Below are 17,443 nucleotides of genomic sequence, written 5' to 3'. Positions count from 1 at the left end.
TTCCAAAATTACCTGCCGGGGCTCGATTCAATAATAAACAATCTCAAAATGAGACTTTCCTCAAATCCTTCTTCGTCTCTAATTTCGACAATTCAAATCAAGTGAAATTGGAGATTTTAGGAAAATCTCAATTTGAAATATACTTTTTATGAAACCCAGGCGAAAATTGTCGACTTTGGGCATGCAGATTAATAATGTGCATAGTTGGTCACACACACGCCGACCTGAGTGCCGTTTTCAGTTGAACTTTGGCGTTTAATCACCTGCTTTCGGCGAAAGCCTCCCGATATCTCATGGAAAATTCAACAATCTCCCGCTACCGTGCAAATGTCAAAACGGGAGGCTTAGGCGTATTCGCGATGACTTCTCCGTCTTATTTGATTTTTTTAGCTTAACATCGTAATAATTACTTATTCTTTTCAATAAATGTTGCGAATACAAAAAACTCGGAAAATTTCTGGCATTAAGAACATTTTTAGGGGAACACCTCTCGCTTTACAACTTTTTATATTATATGACTTGGGTCGAAAATGTGGAAGCCGTTATTCCGTAATATATCTACGACATCCTGTGTTGAAATTAAGGGTCCACTATTACATTTAGGTACACTGTTTCGGACACGTGACGAAGTTGACTCGGTCTAATTTTGTATAACTCAAAATTAAAAGTTGAAATTTGGTGGATGTTTAAATGTAGTTAAGCATTTATACATACTTATTAGACAGATGTAATAAATCTAATGGTAAACAGGTATAATTTAAATTTAAGAAAAAAAAGGTATTCGGAACGTTCAGACCCCTGCCGTATTAGGATCTCTCTTCAGTATCAGCTGGCTGATTTTCAAAATACCTTATTTCGCACGAAATTTAGGAACTAAAATTCTGAGAAAATGAATCGAAAAGGATGTAATTATTTTTATTTTTTTTCACCTCCTCCTTGTTACCTTGGCTACTGGTTTTATGACAATAATCCCTAATTTTCTTATAATTACTTGAACTTCCACACACCAACGATTAGAAAAATATGTACTTTTTTATGGAAAAAAAACACTTGAATCTTTTTTGGTGGACAGCTTTATTTCAACGAAATGAGACAAAATTCTCTGAGTTGACGTAACCATATAGTACTACCAAAGATAATAGTTATGTCGAAATTTCGATATAGATTTTACGATATCGTATGTCAAAATTACGACTTACTATGTCGCATTTTTTTCAAAACTTTTTTTCGTAATTTCGACATGTAGCTATACAAATGAGATCAGTTCTAACCTGTCGGTTAGTAACTAAGCCGGTTCTATAGGACAGTTCTAACCTGTCGGCTAGTAACTAAGCCGGTTCTATAGGACAGTTCTAACCTGTTGGCTAGTAACTAAGCCGGTTCTATAGGACAGTTCTAAAGGTGTCATAGAACAGTTCTTGAGTCAGCTCTTCTGAGTTATTCAAGCAGAACCGGGTCTACGAGAACAGTTCTGCTACTAGAGCCAGCTTTTTTGGCAGTTCTAGCAGAGCCAGATCTACGAGAACAGTACTACTAGTAGAACCGGCTCTGCCAAAACTGTCAGGAGAGCTGGTTTGATAACTGTTATAAATCTGGCTGTAGAACTGTCCGAGAACTGTTCTAATTCTGTCGGTTTTTTAAGTGAACCTTACACTGTCTATGCTTAGAATATTGCTCCTTGTTTTCTAATGATAATCAACTTATCTCAGGTTCTATTTAGAAATGATACGTGTGTACCGTACGTCATTGAAAAATACAGCTTCAGACTTCTTAAAATGTATAACCTTGTTCAAGATGAAACATTATTGATTACAAGGATTCATGCCAAAACAATTCATCATGTTAGTCTTAAAACAAACAACAGTGCATTCCTGCTTGGCATCGTTTCGGAGAGTATTAAGTAATTCTATCTTAAACGACGCAAGACTTATCTTTAACAATACATATCAAACGAATATAAAATTATACGTGTTATAATTTAGTTCTGCATGTTATCCTTTAGTTTGATGCACAACAGAGCAGTTCAATAATAACAAGATAAATGTATTATTCACGTGCCAAAAATTCCTCAGAGATGATTATTTTCGGTGATTATTTTCTTGCTGTGATGTTAACAGGTTATTAAAATACCAGTATGAAGAGGTTTTGAAGGTGGTTTTATAATTCTAACGCCAACTTGAATATCTTTTTGCACTCGAGTTGTGCTTTCAGTAAGGCTTTTACTACTTTTATTCAGTGATTGTTGAACTTTATTCAGATCAAAGAGTAGTCATAGTAACCAAGATTCCAGCGGAAATCAAACGAACATATTCAAAAGACAAACATCAAATACGAAACTTCAAAACAGACAACCAACAAATATAAAACATACAAATGAGCGTAAGTAAATGAGCAACCCGGGCTCAACTTAAAACTGGGAGCATGGACCAGGTGCACCGGTAGGGTAAACGTCCTCAGGTTTTCTAGAAACACTCGGTCGAATTGCTCATTAAATGTCAAGAGAAACTTAGAATTGCATTATTAAAAACACAACTGTACATGAAAGAAGTAGTATTTCGAAGTAAGAAATCATCGAGGAAGAATTTTTACAGAATATATTTTTAAGAAATCGATTTCTTTGTTATTGCTGTTAATTCACAAATCGATCAGCTCAAGTACATATTCATATTCAAATCTTAAAGTAATAACCATTAATTTGATTTTAATCAAATTTAAAAAATAAAAAGGCAGGCCGATGATACCCAGGATGAACAATTGGGTAAATTCAGAAAAGTATAACACTTTTAATTCTCACATACTTATAGATAGGATAAGCATTAAACAAACGAACCATTTACAAATTTAGGAGACATCTTGAACCAGGGGAGACATTACGATAAAGGGAGCATTCCTGGGGATCTTGGAAGTATAACAAGTAACACATATGTCGAGAAAGCCAGATACACAGAAAATGACAAACATTTTAATGATCTGAACTGAGAAAAGATACAAAAATAATCTACTTACTATTTTTACAAAATCTAAGTAATAACAAAAAAAAAAAAAAAAAAAAACAACAAAGAAAAAAGTCGATTTTGAATATCCACTATATATAACAAAGTATTCATATTTATTGTCTTCACAACTTCGAACAGCATTAGTCAGAATGACTGAGATGTTCTCATAATAATAATTTAAGTCCTCAAACTGATTAAAGAGAAGTTCGATGATTCTCATTTTATAAAATTATTGTTAGTCCCGATATGTTGATTATTTGCCGAATGTTGTTTCCAGAATGTTATGAAAAGATCACTTCTAGAGAGAGTGTTTATTTTAAAGTTACTTCAACATCTTTTCAATTGGAATGAAAATTTCCTTCCTTGCAATGCATGTCTTTGGTGCAGGAGCCTCTACCTGCAAGAAACCATCGTTAGTGAGACTCGACTTCAGGGATAAGGGATCGATGTCACGTGGGAGTGTGTAAGATTTCGTGAATTCGCGGTATACAGATCTTCCTGGAGACTTTTCTTCGTGTTTTGCGTGAACAGTCAAACTTCTATCAACAGTTTTTACTTCAATTTCTTCGGGTTTGAACTTGCTACAGTCAAAACGTAAGGCCATTTTCTTGTTTCCGGTAAAATCCTCCACGAAAGGTTGGTCGACCTTTAAACTTTGTTCTGGAGAAGTAAGTTGAAACATTTCCCTCTTCATACGAGCAATTTCATCCTCAATTTTTGTTGATTTGAAATCGCTGAAAAAGTCCTTGTCAAAGTCATCCTTGAAAGATGGGAAAAGAGACATTTGTCTGTCGAAAAAATCCCAGTCATATCTGTGAACAGGAACAAGTCTTCCGGACATTTTTAAATATATGTTATCTTTATTCTTCAATAACTTCTACAGTTGTGGTTTCAGATATGAACGAGTTGCCTTTAAGTATATTAGCGTTTAGCAGATAGCTAAGTGATTAGATCCGCTGTGAAATCCAAATCTAGTAAATAGTTGCTATATTTACCTTCTGACTGTAAAACACGCCTTCTAGAATTGTCTGTAATTAAGAAGTCATTATATTGGTATGGGGGTTTGTCATTACGTGGTATCGTACCCTTCTTGTTAGAGAACGAAAACACAAAAGCAAAAAGAAAATTTTGGATTTTAAAATCAGACTTAAAGGGTATAATAATTGTCTCCACGATTTTCAGTCTACTACTATAGGGCTTGCAAACAGTTGCAAATTTATTTCTTCTCAAAGCAAGTTTCTTTTACAGGTGTGTATGAATAACCCCCAAAGGGATGTGGATGATATGAACCATTATTTATCTGCTTCAGAGACCTTATTTGATTATGCAGTCTGTGCATGGAAGACTAGGCAGTGGATGACACATGCCAAATTTTGTTTTCTCAGAACATTTGAGGTCACAAAGTCATGTTTTCTAAACAAATGAATGTTATTTTGTCATTTACTGAAATATTAAGAATGAAATAAATTACATTGAAAGGACACAAAATATAAAATAAAGAGAAATAACTCTTTGATCTGTTCATAATTTAGTTGCTTTATTAGGGAACTTTGTACAAATATTCTGAGTCATCCACTTTTGGTACAGAAATATCCCTGTTCTGTTCTTCCTGACATCATAAAGAATTAACCACTAACACAAGACAATTTAAATTTGCAAAACACTGAATTGCAAATCTTGCGCCACTTTTTCTTCAACCTACCATGTCATGTGAGTAACCATTGAATGCAGATTCGCATGAGATTAAATGCATCTTATTTTACAATATTTGATAAAATAAACTTATAGTTACAATTTTAAATTCATGGGATTTTTTTTTATCCCATGGGATTCTGCCATAACCCATATTTTTCGGCAGTTTGATTGTCCTTTTGAATTAAAATGTGTGAATTTTATGAAAAGAAAATCATCTTGTCACTTACTTGAAAAAACGTTTTTTAATATTAGAAATACAATCAAACGTGAGGACTTTTCATTCAGAATTGTCAACTTTCCTTTCATCTGTGGCAACATCCCTTCAGCACCTGCGTATGGAGTGTTCATATCACAACTCATACGTTATGCCAGGGCTTGCCGAAACTACGCAGTCTTTTTGTATCGCGCTAGAACTCTAACAAATAGGCTTCTGGAAAAGGGTTATGTTGCTACAAGATTGAAGTCATCACTACAGAAGTTTTATGGTCGTCATCATGAACTCGTGGATCGTTATGGTGTATCCATCTGCACCATGAAAACTGATTTATTCAATGGGTCATAGTTTTTCTTTCCTCGTTTGTCTACCCCGGACTTGACTTTTTATGAGCAACTCGGTGGGTGTTTCTAGAAAAGCAGAGGACGCTTATCCTACCGGTACCTGTTCCATGCTCCCAGTTTTTAGTGGAGTCCGAGTTGCTCATTTGCTTTTGTTACTTTGTATGTATGATTTTAGTTACTTTATGATCTTTGTTGTGTATGTCTGTTTTCCATGTTTGGTCTTTGTCCCTGGATTTCATTCTTTTGATTACCGCTATAACCTTGGTTCCCTTGATTACTCTTTAATATTAAAAAAGAGTTTTGTGATATTAAAAATCTAATATGTAATATTAGCAAATGAATTTGTAATATTAAAAAATCATCTTTTAATATTAGAAAATACTTATTTTGTCCACTTTGGCTTGCCCTATGTGTAAGGACTTTACTGTTGTTCAATGTGCATGTAAAGGATTATTAGTGTTTTTCTTCAGATACCTTATCATTTATACATTTATGCAACAATTTTTATTGTAGAAATATATGACAGGAAATGTTTACCACACGTTTAAAAATACCTGTGCAAATAATGAATGCATATGGTTACTTCCCTTCGTTTAATCAAAACAAAAGCGAAAGTAAATTTTCTCGAATTATGCATTATGGCCTCATCAGGAAATAGTTCGACAAAGAAGACGACTATTCTTGACTGTCCTATATGCCTGGAGGAACTAAAAGGACCTAGATATCTTCAATGTAAGCACACGTATTGTGAAACCTGTTTAACAACATATATTGGAGGAACGTTTAAAATTAGCATGAAGGGTGGAATGTCTTTTTGTTGTCCAGTTTGCAGAAAATCTTTCTCACTGCCAGATCACAGAACCTCGATAGAGAAATGGGTATTGACGCTTCCAAAAAATCAGATAATTCTGGCATTAATGAAGAATGAAAAGTCTAAAAGCAAAGTAACATACAACTGTGACCCATGTGAACGCATTGAAGACGACGTGAAAGCTTCACATTGGTGTTGCGACTGTTCCGAACTTTATTGTTCCAACTGTCTAAAAAACTTTCACAAACGTGTAAAAAATGTAGATGGTCATACGATTATTGATATATCGGAAACATTCAGTTTTCAAGATTTCAAAGAAGGCACAAAGAGTGATTTCTTGGAACCTTGTCAAAAACACAAAAATAAAAATTACGAGGCATTTTGCTTCAGCCACTTTGAATTTTGTTGTGTTTTCTGTTTGGTTTACAACCACCGCAATTGTTCTGACATACGAACATTGGACGAAGTTACAAACGCATTTTCCGTAGACAGACATGTCAACGTTGCTTATGGCCACCTTACACGCATCGGAGAGTTGCTTTTAAGGACGATTGAAATAGAGAAGAATCAGATAGTTGTGATCGAGAAGGAGGCTACGCGAAAAGTTTCGGAAGCAGAAAAGACATTGACTTGGCAATAACCAGATTAATTGATATGAAGTCAAATATAAAACGTAAGGTTTCAGAGGTGTGCGATTCTGCCACAACGCCTTTTAAACAAAATGTAGCATATTTAGAAGCATTGCATGGTTGTATAACTAAGGAAAGGGAGGAATTAGCAGTTGTCAAGCAACAGAAAGACGCGCGTCTCCAATGGTTTGCTCTTCTGAAGACACAGAAATCCTTCGAAAATTATCAAACAACATTTAAAAAGGTAACTCAAGAGGAAGCTATTGGGATTGACCTTACCATCTCTCTAGCACCAGACCTTATTGAATATGTAAGAGGAAGGGGTCACTGTTTTGATGTAAGCAAAGTTCCATTAAAGAACATTTGGGAAGATATCTCAAAACAACATATCACAAAGGAATTTAATGTATTAAATAACTACTTTGTCTCAATGATTAAATGCGACGATGGAATAGTGAGTGGTGACAATGTTTTCTTAGATGATACGGATACAGCAGACGATGAAATACGGCGGAACAGTTTGGAAGGTGAAAAGTTCGGATTTTACACTATGGACAATGAGATCATCGGTAGAAGCTACCTTTCCGACCAAGAATCAGAGGACAATAAAACACTCGGTTTTCCCTGTTGTCAAGACGACGAAACACAAAGCGACTTCTTGGAACCTTACGAAGAACACACCGGACAATATAACGAGGAATTTTGCGGTGATAGTGATGAAATACTAGAACCGATTGAACGGAAGTCGTCAAAGAGTAAGAACAAACAGAGATTGTGGAAAAAAAGAGGAAAGAACTGTCAACGACATTGATTGAATTTTGCGGAACTTGAAAGTGCAAACGTATAATTATGTTTTGCTAAATACAGCTATAATTATAGGTATATGTATTCAGATATAATAAGCACCTTTTTAAAGCTGCCAGTTTACACTCTTTAATAGAAAACCGAGGAAAAAATAAGATTTTTAAAATTATTTATTAACATGAAACTGCGGCTTAACAATAATTTTTTATACTTAACACAAAAAGTCGTGGACCATAATTTACAGTTCAAGTTTAATTATATTGACTAATTAGTCTTTATTTGATGTATTCTACAGTAAATAAGAATTCAAAGATTCTCATTAATTACTTAAAACATTCTTTTGTTTTTTCAGAAACAAAATCAGACGCAAATCATGTCGATCATTTATGCTTTTCAGTTTTTCAATTGTAACTTGATCATAGACCTGTAATTAAATGTTTAAATGCATACAATTTGTTTTTATCCTGCAGCTAAGCTTTCTGTTATACAATTAAAGGGTGTCGAATAACTTCAAGCTTAATCCCTCCACTACATGCACAATATCGTCTCCCGGTTACCTTTTCAGTTATCATCAATGTCAAAGAATAATCAAGGAAACCAAGGTTATGCGGTAATCAAAAGAATGTAATCCAGGGATAAAGACCAGACATGCCACAACATTAAGTAACTAAAATCATACATACAAAGTAACAAAAGCAAATAAGCAACTCGGACTCCACTAAAAACTGGGAGCATGGACCAGGTGAATCGGTAGAGTAAGCGTCCTCTGCTTTTCTAGAAACACCCGCCGAGCTGCCCATAAAAAGTCAAGTCCTGGGTAGACAAAGTAGGAAAGGAAAACTATGACGCGTTGAATAAACCAGTTTTCATGGGGCAGATGGATACACCATATCGATCCACGAGTTTATGATGACGACCATAAAACTTCTGTAGTGATGATTTCAATCTTGTAGCAACATAACCATTTTCCAGAAACCTATTTGTTAGAATTCTAGCGCGATACAAAAATTCTGCGTGATTTCGGCAAGCTCTGGCATAACGTATGAGTTGCGATATGAACATTCCATAAAGCAGGTGCTGAAGGGACGTTGCCACAGATGAAAGGAAAGTTGACAATTCTGAAAAGTCATCACGTTTGTCGTAAAGTTTGGTCAATAGTTTCCCTTTGCTATCGATTTCTAAGTGTAGGTCAAGATATGAGGCTGACTTCACAGGGTCTGTAGTATCCTTCATCTCAAGTTCTTTGTGGTAGATGCGATTATTCAAATCCCTAAAATAAGGATTGTTTAAAGATAATACGTCATCTTTATAGCGGAAACTGAGATTAAAGGATCTAGCCAAACGGTATACTTTTCAGGATCCACATTGAAAATTAATACCACTACGGGAGTAACAAATGTGGTAGAACTGCAGACCCTCTTTGACAGTTGTGAGAATAGAAGTTAAAAGTTTTGAAAGAGGTTTGGTGGTACATTTTGCAGATTCAGCTATGAAACGTTGTTTGTTTGGATTCTTGTGGAGTTTAGAGAACAGGAAACAGGTAACAAGTATGAAGTTGCACTCGCCGACCGCCGCGCTCAAAAGATTGAAAAAAAATCAATTATTTTAGACAAATTCGCATGTTTTATTTAGAAAATGTGGTTGCGGAATAGAAACAATACATGAACATTGCCGAAAATATCAATATATTTTTTACCCCATTCGAAAGAGTAGGATTACCTCGGGAAACCTTCGCGGTCTGACTGTTCCTTAAGTTTGTAAATTTTGACATATCTGTCAATATGTATATGTATTGCATATTTAATTCGCACTTTCACTTAACTGTATATGCAAAATTATTGGTGTATGAAACGAGATTTAACGAAACATCTAATTCAAATTTGAAATGATTTTCGATTAATTTTCGACGAATATCCTAAATGTGTAATACATGTGTAAGTATTTTGGTGTTGTTTTATTTTTTTTTGGAATATCAAGATATTAAACTTGCCTACATGTGTTGCATACATATAGTCTATTTAAATGCGTGTGGAGATTTCTATTTAAAAAATGCTTTTATCATTAAGACCTTTCGGGCGAAAGCGGTGTTTTTACCAATAATTCTAGTTTTGCTTAACATGTGAACTCTTTTAGCCAATCTATTCACTATGGGGATGGTACATACCATCGGTAAGTAGATTTTTACCGTGTAAATGAAATGTACGACAATGGCGGATCCATGCAGATTTTTTAAGAGGAAGGGGTCCAATCCAGTAATTTCTAAATGGATGTTTAAATGATATTATTTTGCTCATTTTTTTCCACACTGCACACAATTTAACAACGAAAAGACGAATTATATGTGTAACTGTGTAAACTATGTTCATTCTACTGGAGTATTTGGTCGCAGGTTTGTGTATATACAGGATAGTTATAAATCACTGTTATCCTTCTCACTATAAAAATATTCACTCAACTGAATTACAGACTTTTTGACTTTTTTGACAGTTTAGAAGGCAATACTGGTAAAGAGATAAGCAGAGGGTGTCCATAATAAAATAGACTGAATAGACCCTTTTGTGCTAACTGATGGATAGTAGATAAGCATGCACAGGGCATGCTCAATATTCATTTCCGCCAGGAAAATTCTTTTGTTCTGCCCAAGCCCTACCTCGTGGAAGTCTACTGAGCATGCTCATCAACTTACCACAAAAGGGTCTATAATTAATTCTTTTTACACGAACGAGATACATTATGCAAATGATATGAAAATTATTGAAGTATTTAGTTTGGGCATATACAGCTTAAATGTATTCATACATTCATGCAATGAATTTTGAAGTATTCGGACATGCAATGTTCAACTTTAATTTCAAAGTCATTATATATTCGTTTCATCACAACAGAAACATATGAAATCCATGTCTTCCTGTAGAGTAATGTATGGACATATGTTCAGAACCCAACGACAAAGAAAGATGGAAAAAATGAAATTTGTTACTTTGAACTAGAAATTCTCTTTATTCACAAGACTTATTTCAATATTCGAATCATTTGCTTATGAGAAATCTTTAAACAAGGAAATGGTGTGAGGCTTACTCGGAAAACACTCACCATTTTTCCTCTGGATTGGTTTTTGTACTCCGTGTCCATTTTTGTGGACTCGAAGATGAATTGCATTTGCGATAAGCGGCAGCGCTTTGGAAGGAAGGGGTTTGCGTAACGAAGAACTAGAAACCCGACGAGAGAAGATAAATATAAAACGATGCGATGAAGTTATTCAGGAAAAGCGGACTTCCCTTTTTTATACAATTTTACATTTTTTTTCGGCAATTCTCCATTTGACACATAATAAATGTAGCAGCTTAAATGTACATAAATTAATTTGAGATAAATACTGTAATCTCATCGGTTAAAACAGTTTTGTAATATCTCAACGGATAAAAAATATTGACACGCCCTTATTCAGTACTATTATTCAGCTACTTTTCTCATAGCCAATTCTTAAATACACGTATGATCTAGGGCAAGATAAATCCCCAAGAAAAACTCTTCACTCGGAAGGGCACTTAAATGCAAAAGTCAGCAGGTTTTTTTTAATTACTTCTTACTCGATTACATTTAACTTGTATAATGTTTTACCAGCAGTGGTAGGTATCCTGGATCTGAAATCTTCCGTTAGACACTTCAAATAAATACGCAAGACAACTAGCCGTAAGGCCGCGTAGCCCTAGGATATTGACTGGGGTTTCCAGAAAATCCGAAAATAGGAGGGTCAAGTATTTTCATATACAGAAAACCAAAATATTTGGGCGTATGGGGACTGGGCTCCTTACCCTTTTTTGATCTGCCTATGGTTACATTATAATTTTATATCATTGATTCAGGATGTACCGATAGAATACAATTTCAAGTTATTTCCCTTGTCTCACCAAAAGTGAAAGTAGCAAAAAATGGCAACATCAACAAGCGAAAATGTAGCAAAACCTGCGACTATATTTGACTGCCCGATATGTTTGGAAGAACTTAAGAGTCCGAGGTATATTCCATGTAAACACACGTATTGTGAAACCTGTTTGAAGACATACATTGAAAGTACAGTTGTGAGTGCAGAGACGGGTGATTCGACTTTTTGTTGTCCCGTGTGTAGGGAGAGCTTTCCCGTGCCAAAACCTAAAACTTCTCTTGGACGATGGGTCTCAGAATTTCCTAAAAATCAAATCATTTCGACTATGATGAAAAGTAACGGTTCCAAAAACAAGATTACATACAGTTGTGATCCTTGTGATCGTTTTGGAGATGACGTGAAAGCTTCGCACTGGTGCAGCAATTGTTCTGAACTTTTGTGCGATTTCTGCTTGAAAAACTTTCATAAGCGTATGAAAGATGCAGACCAACACCAGGTTTCTGATTTGTCAGGAATACTGTTTCTTCCAGAATGTAAAGAAGGGCTAGTGCAGAGAGAAGTTAACTTAGAGCCCTGTACAATTCATAAGGACAGATTTTATGAGGCATTTTGTTTTGAACATTCTCAGCTTTGTTGTGTTTCTTGTCTTGTATATAACCACCCTAACTGTTCACACAAAGCGACGTTAGACGTGCTGACGTCAGCATTTGCAGAGGGGTCACAGGTTCAATTTATCGGTGACAGTCTTCGACGCATTAGCGAATTGCTATTAAAGATAATAGAGAAGCGAGAAACACAGAAAACTGAACTAGAAGAAAAGGCATCGAATATGCTTTCGACTGTAGAAGGAGACATTAATAGAGTGATAAAGAAATTAGAAGATTTGAAGTCACAAATAAAAGTTGACTTCTCTGCTGTTTGTGAATCTATGATGCAACCGATAAAGAAGCAAATAACAGTTGTGAAAGCATTACATGATAGTAACGCAGAGGTAAAGGAAAAACTAGCAATCGCCTTGCAAAAGATAGGTGCCCGTTCCAACTTCATCAACCTTCTCAAGACGCAAAATTCCTTCGAACGATACAAGACAGACTTGAAGGCATTATCATCTGAAGACGACATGAGCATTAATTTTGAAATTTCTCTATCGAAACCTATCATGGAAATTAAACATGAAAAGGGAAGATGTTATGAAATAAAGAAATCTTCATTCATGAACTGGAAAGATAGTACAAAACGTGAACTGTCTGAGAGTGTAGATAAACTGAGCGAGTACTTTGTATCAATGGCAAAAAGTAGTCTGGAACAGAGAAAAGATGATACCGTGATAGCTGATACAGATAGAGATGGCAGTAAATTTATTGAAAATAACCCATTAGATCAACTTTCCTCTGAATGCGACGACGTCGACGATGGTTCTAGACAATTTCATGGAATCAACGTCATGCGAAAGATGACAAAGAGTGAATCAAATAGGAAGAAAAGAGAAGAAAAAAGGAAACGCAAAGAAAGGCGTTTGCACAACGTTAGAACCGTAAACAATATAGCTGACGTTTAATGTCTTTTCGAGTGTGTTGTGACTAACCTGTTAAATTGCCATTATACTATGTTTGGGAGAGGATGTAGACTATACATGTATATTATTTGCTAGGTATGATTTGCCACTCTTTACGTAGAACTTTCTATATTTTCATTTTTCTATAAAGATACTTTAAGTGATCTAAAATTGTTGATAATATACTTTGATAGACGACATTTATCTAGCTGTATTTATGTTCCATTAGATGTTTAATAGAAATCATTTATTTTGTTGACAGTCTTGAACGTGTATTTCAAGTAAACTTGAAAATAATTCAACAAGATGATGTATAGGTATATCGGGTCGTTTGCATGTGCGAGGATTATTATCTAATTGTATCATTGAATCTACTGCATTATGATAAACACAAGTCTATACAATAAACTCACTTGCTTATACTTGCTAACTTATCAAGAAGTTATAATTGGGGGTCTGATTCAGAAATTAGTAAAATGGGAGATTCCTGGCTATCACCTCCCTTCCCAACTTTTTCGCACAAAATGAACAAACTTCCAACTAAATGGAGTTTCCAACCCATCGAACCTTCTCTCTGGATTTATTTTTTATTTCTAGTTTTGTGTTAAAAGCATAGTAAATACAAGAACATGGACGTAACATTAAGATGTTAGGTTTATTGGTTAAGTCTTCTATTTGTATCTATTGTTTTAGAAAGAAGCGTTCAGTATTAAAATGTCGAGTTTTGCAAGGTTCCCGGGTCAAATATCAGGCTGCCTAGCGGCCTGAAAATTCCTTATTTGTTGTCAGTTTAGCCAAAATTCCTTAAAACACTTGAAATTCAAATGGAATTTCGAGAAAAAAAATTATTTTTCAAGTGATTCTTCAATTTTTATGTTACTTTACTGCTGTCTTGGGAGTTTCGAAAATTATTCGTGCAGTTTTTGTTTCAATGACTTCTTGTTTTGTAATTAAGAGAGTGCATCCTAATTGTCTATAAACGTTTTCCTCATCGCAGGTAATCACATGTTCTTCTGTCTATAATTCACAAAAGACATGAAAGAAAGATCAGTGTTAGTTACTTTTGTGTCGTAAAATTCCTGATTTTGGCCAATCAGCCCTAAAATTAGCCCTTTCTTTTGCCAAAAGGTGTTGGACATGCAGCCTCAATCGGAACTACTCGGCCGTTTCCGCTACACTAAAAAATAACCTCGGATGCAAAAAGGAGAATTTCTTTTTGAAAAAAATTGCCAGAATTGTAGTCATACGCGAATCAAAGTAGTTATATCCCCCAAGTGGCGCTAAAAATTTTAGTTGGATATCACTAGAAATAAAGAACAATAACTCTTCCAAGAATTTTGGAGCGAAGCGAGGAGCTAAAAAATACAATGGTAAAAAATTCGACCAGTTTAAATATAATTTTAGAATAGGATCGGTCAAATTCCGGACAGATCCATCTGACTAGTGCCTCCGAGGTTTTTCATTTGTGTAACTAGAAAGCAGGAGAATATTTCTGTCGTTCAACGGTGAACTAGAAAGGCTGAGGTGTTCCGATTGACTCATTTCTGTGGTCAAGAAGATTTCATTTTGTTCCATTGTATAAAAAATTGATACTCTTAATAGAATTTTCTGATTCGACACTTCATGTAGGTGGATATAGATAATACTGTTTACCATCAACCCAGAATTAATTCTTTTAAAAACTTCCCGGCATTGATGTTCTCAACGAGAAAACATTTTTCTGTAATATTCCAGCGGTTATATAATCATGGTAATAGCAATGTAGCAATTTTAACTTCTTTGTACGGATTCTACAGGTTTCTGGCAAGCATGACTAAGCATTCAACATCGTCTTAATTACAGTAATTTATGATGGAATGCCTATTGTCAAACATAAATTCTTTTGTAGATATGAAGCTGTCAAGAGTTTTTGTTTGTTTTTGTTGATGAGACAGAGTAATGCATTGCAATGACGAATCGCTAGGTGGGTTATAGAATGTCCATTCGTAACTAATTTCTCTCAATTTCTTTCAAGCAAGTTGTGTTCTACCTTTTACTTCAACTTGAAAGATTATTTTTTTTTATATTAAAAACGAAAATAACAAGCAAAACAGGAACAAATTTAAGCACCAAACAAGTCATAGAATGAAAAATTGTATTGACATAAATTGATCGTCTGCTACTTCAATTTCTGCAACTCTTCATTTCTAGCATTGCAATAACAATAAAACTAGTACTTTTCTTAAAATCGTTTAATCACGAACTGCTTTTTGTAAAATGTCTTTGAATTAATAAAATCTTGTCGTATAGTCATGATTTTTGTTTGCTGCTTTATATGCCAAGATGGAGCAGTGGTGGATCCAGAGAGGGAGGAGGGGACGTCGCCCATTAAAATTCGAAACTATGTTTTGACATGAAATCTTGACCCACCCCACCAATTTGATTTAATTCTATTTACGCCCTCCCGACCCGTGCAGGTCCGGGTGTCAAAAGAATAGGCCTGCAGCAGCGCTAAGTTTGTCGTAAAAGGCAACTCAATAGTGCTCAGAACCCTAGCCGGGGGTAGGGCGCTCTGCCCATAGAGCACATGGGTTGTGTGCCCCAGGTGGTGGAATGGGATACCCCTGGTGTGTTACATGCTGGGGTTGTCAGGCTATAATACGGAAAACCTGACCGCAAACCATAGTGGTGCACCGTGTTTGGAAAGATGCCACGTTCCTCGCACGTTAAAGAACCCCTACTGTGGTATTCTCCCGGAGAAGGAACCATAGGGCTCCGCCACAGGAGGCTAATTTGCCCGACCCTACCTACCTCTCCCTATTTCAAGTGGCAATCAAAAATTTCTCGACCCCCATTATCCTTGTGTCCCATCCCGTTTTTCGTTTCATCATCATTTCATGTTCATTTTATCATCCACTTCATGTTCATCGCCTGAATACAGCTGAAATATTGCTGCTCGGGCGATAAACCCCCACAAACAAACAAATTTATGCCCTCCCCCAACCTTAAACCCTTGATCCACCCGTGGAGCACTAATTTAGTCTTACTGTTGTTTCTTATAAATATCGTCAGTATTAAGTAGTATTCCAGCTAAGAATCATGCAAAATGTGATTCATGGGTAAAAAGCCTACATATTCTTATTTTTTATATTTTGTTTGAAATGCCATAGTAAACAGAAATTAACATGTGGTTTGTCATATAACGCGTGCTCTTAGGAGATAAAAATTGTATAGAATGCACTGTAGAGTTCAAAATTAAGGAAGATAACTCTGTAAATGACGCTCAAATACAATAGAATCTACTGATTTTCAATGTTGATTATCTCCTAAGAGCAGGCATATTTGAATGAATAATATTGGGTGTATCACATTTTTCAGATTTTGCATGATTCTTACAAAGACAGCTACTTAATGTCTGATTCTGAAACACAGCGATTTAATTCGTCAGGATTATGTGGTTACTTTCAAAAATCAAATCTTAAGTATGGGCTTTTTATATGCTGTGATGTAATCAAAGTACAAACTTAACTGCATATAGACAGAGTCAAGTAAATAATTAAACAAAAACAAACAAAAATAATTAACAAAATGATAGAGACACTCAACGCTCCATCAATAACTACACGCGTGGTTGAAGTGCGCTTGTAAGCGACGTCATACAATGCCTAATCTCTACTACAGACAAGATAACTGCTTCCTGATTTACTACATGTATCACTCCGCTAGCTAACGAACTCTTGTCAAATACTCATATGGCATGGACGCTACTCATTATACATCCCAAGCAATTTTCGACGTACTGTGGCAGAGGAGTAAAAGTTCTGAAATAGCGAATATACATGTACCTCTGAACAGGAGAGCGAACAACTTGTGCGAGTCATTTGAAAAACCATTTTAGGAATGGAATGCACTTTGGAAAATGCCAAATGCATTAATGTAAAGCTTTCACATGGCATTCAACTCAAAATTTTAAAAACAAATATTTCTTTGATAGGGAAATAGTTTCTAATTTTTACCATAGAATAACATAGTTTTGCTTTGCCTTTCTAAATACATGTAGCAGCTAATATTCTAAAGGGAGGCACAAAATTACACTGAAAAATCATTTGATTAATTTGCTCTTACCGAAATTTTCTTCCATTTCAGCGAGCTCTGCTGTCTTTGCCTATTCGCCATCTGTTTCAAAATCACTGACAATATCCATGATGGAGAATGATGAGAAGTTTGTAACTCAGCAGACCATGGTTACATCCAAGTCGAGTTTGAAATCATCATAATATCCATTGTTTTTGTTCAGATCAAAAATCTGTTCTATGTTGCCCTGCATTTGTTTTCCAAGGGTTTTTAATGCCATCTCAATGTCTATCAATAAACATGTAATTGGGCAAATATTTATTTTATTGCTCAGTTGAACACTTGGGCTAAAGTCTTGTTCGTTATTTGTTGGTAGGGTACGTGGTGGTATCCTTGTTTAGAACGAGGAAGAAAGGACAGAGAAATGATTTTTTCCCTCTGAATAGTTTAATGCAA

General features: G+C 35.3%; 2 protein-coding genes across 2 annotated transcripts; one reads left to right on the top strand and one right to left on the bottom strand.

The window, feature by feature from the left end:
• Positions 1 to 2,942: 2,942 nt before the first annotated feature.
• On the bottom strand, positions 2,943 to 3,883 carry LOC148610588 (heat shock protein beta-1-like). Its single transcript, XM_088595763.1, has one exon. It carries the CDS (start codon positions 3,835 to 3,837, stop codon positions 3,319 to 3,321), a length of 519 nt encoding a protein of 172 aa, XP_088451889.1. The 5' UTR covers positions 3,838 to 3,883; the 3' UTR covers positions 2,943 to 3,318.
• Positions 3,884 to 11,377: 7,494 nt separating this feature from the next.
• On the top strand, positions 11,378 to 17,333 carry LOC148610587 (E3 ubiquitin-protein ligase TRIM56-like). The gene is made up of 3 exons (XM_088595761.1): positions 11,378 to 13,030; positions 14,823 to 14,897; positions 17,060 to 17,333. Exon 1 carries the CDS (start codon positions 11,426 to 11,428, stop codon positions 12,935 to 12,937), a length of 1,512 nt encoding a protein of 503 aa, XP_088451887.1. The 5' UTR covers positions 11,378 to 11,425; the 3' UTR covers positions 12,938 to 13,030; positions 14,823 to 14,897; positions 17,060 to 17,333.
• Positions 17,334 to 17,443: the final 110 nt, after the last annotated feature.

The sequence above is a fragment of the Perna viridis genome, chromosome 8 (genome assembly GCF_037379345.1).
Source record: "Perna viridis isolate PV_CMFRI_1.1 ecotype Kerala chromosome 8, ASM3737934v1, whole genome shotgun sequence".
Lineage (NCBI taxonomy): Eukaryota > Metazoa > Mollusca > Bivalvia > Mytilida > Mytilidae > Perna > Perna viridis.
This window is presented reverse-complemented; position numbering and strand designations above follow the sequence as displayed.

Excerpts from the sequence above, each read along its gene's own strand:
- LOC148610588 (XM_088595763.1), bottom strand. The coding sequence starts at position 3,837 with ATGTCCGGAAGACTTGTTCCTGTTCACAGATATGACTGGGATTTTTTC.
- LOC148610587 (XM_088595761.1), top strand. The coding sequence starts at position 11,426 with ATGGCAACATCAACAAGCGAAAATGTAGCAAAACCTGCGACTATATTT.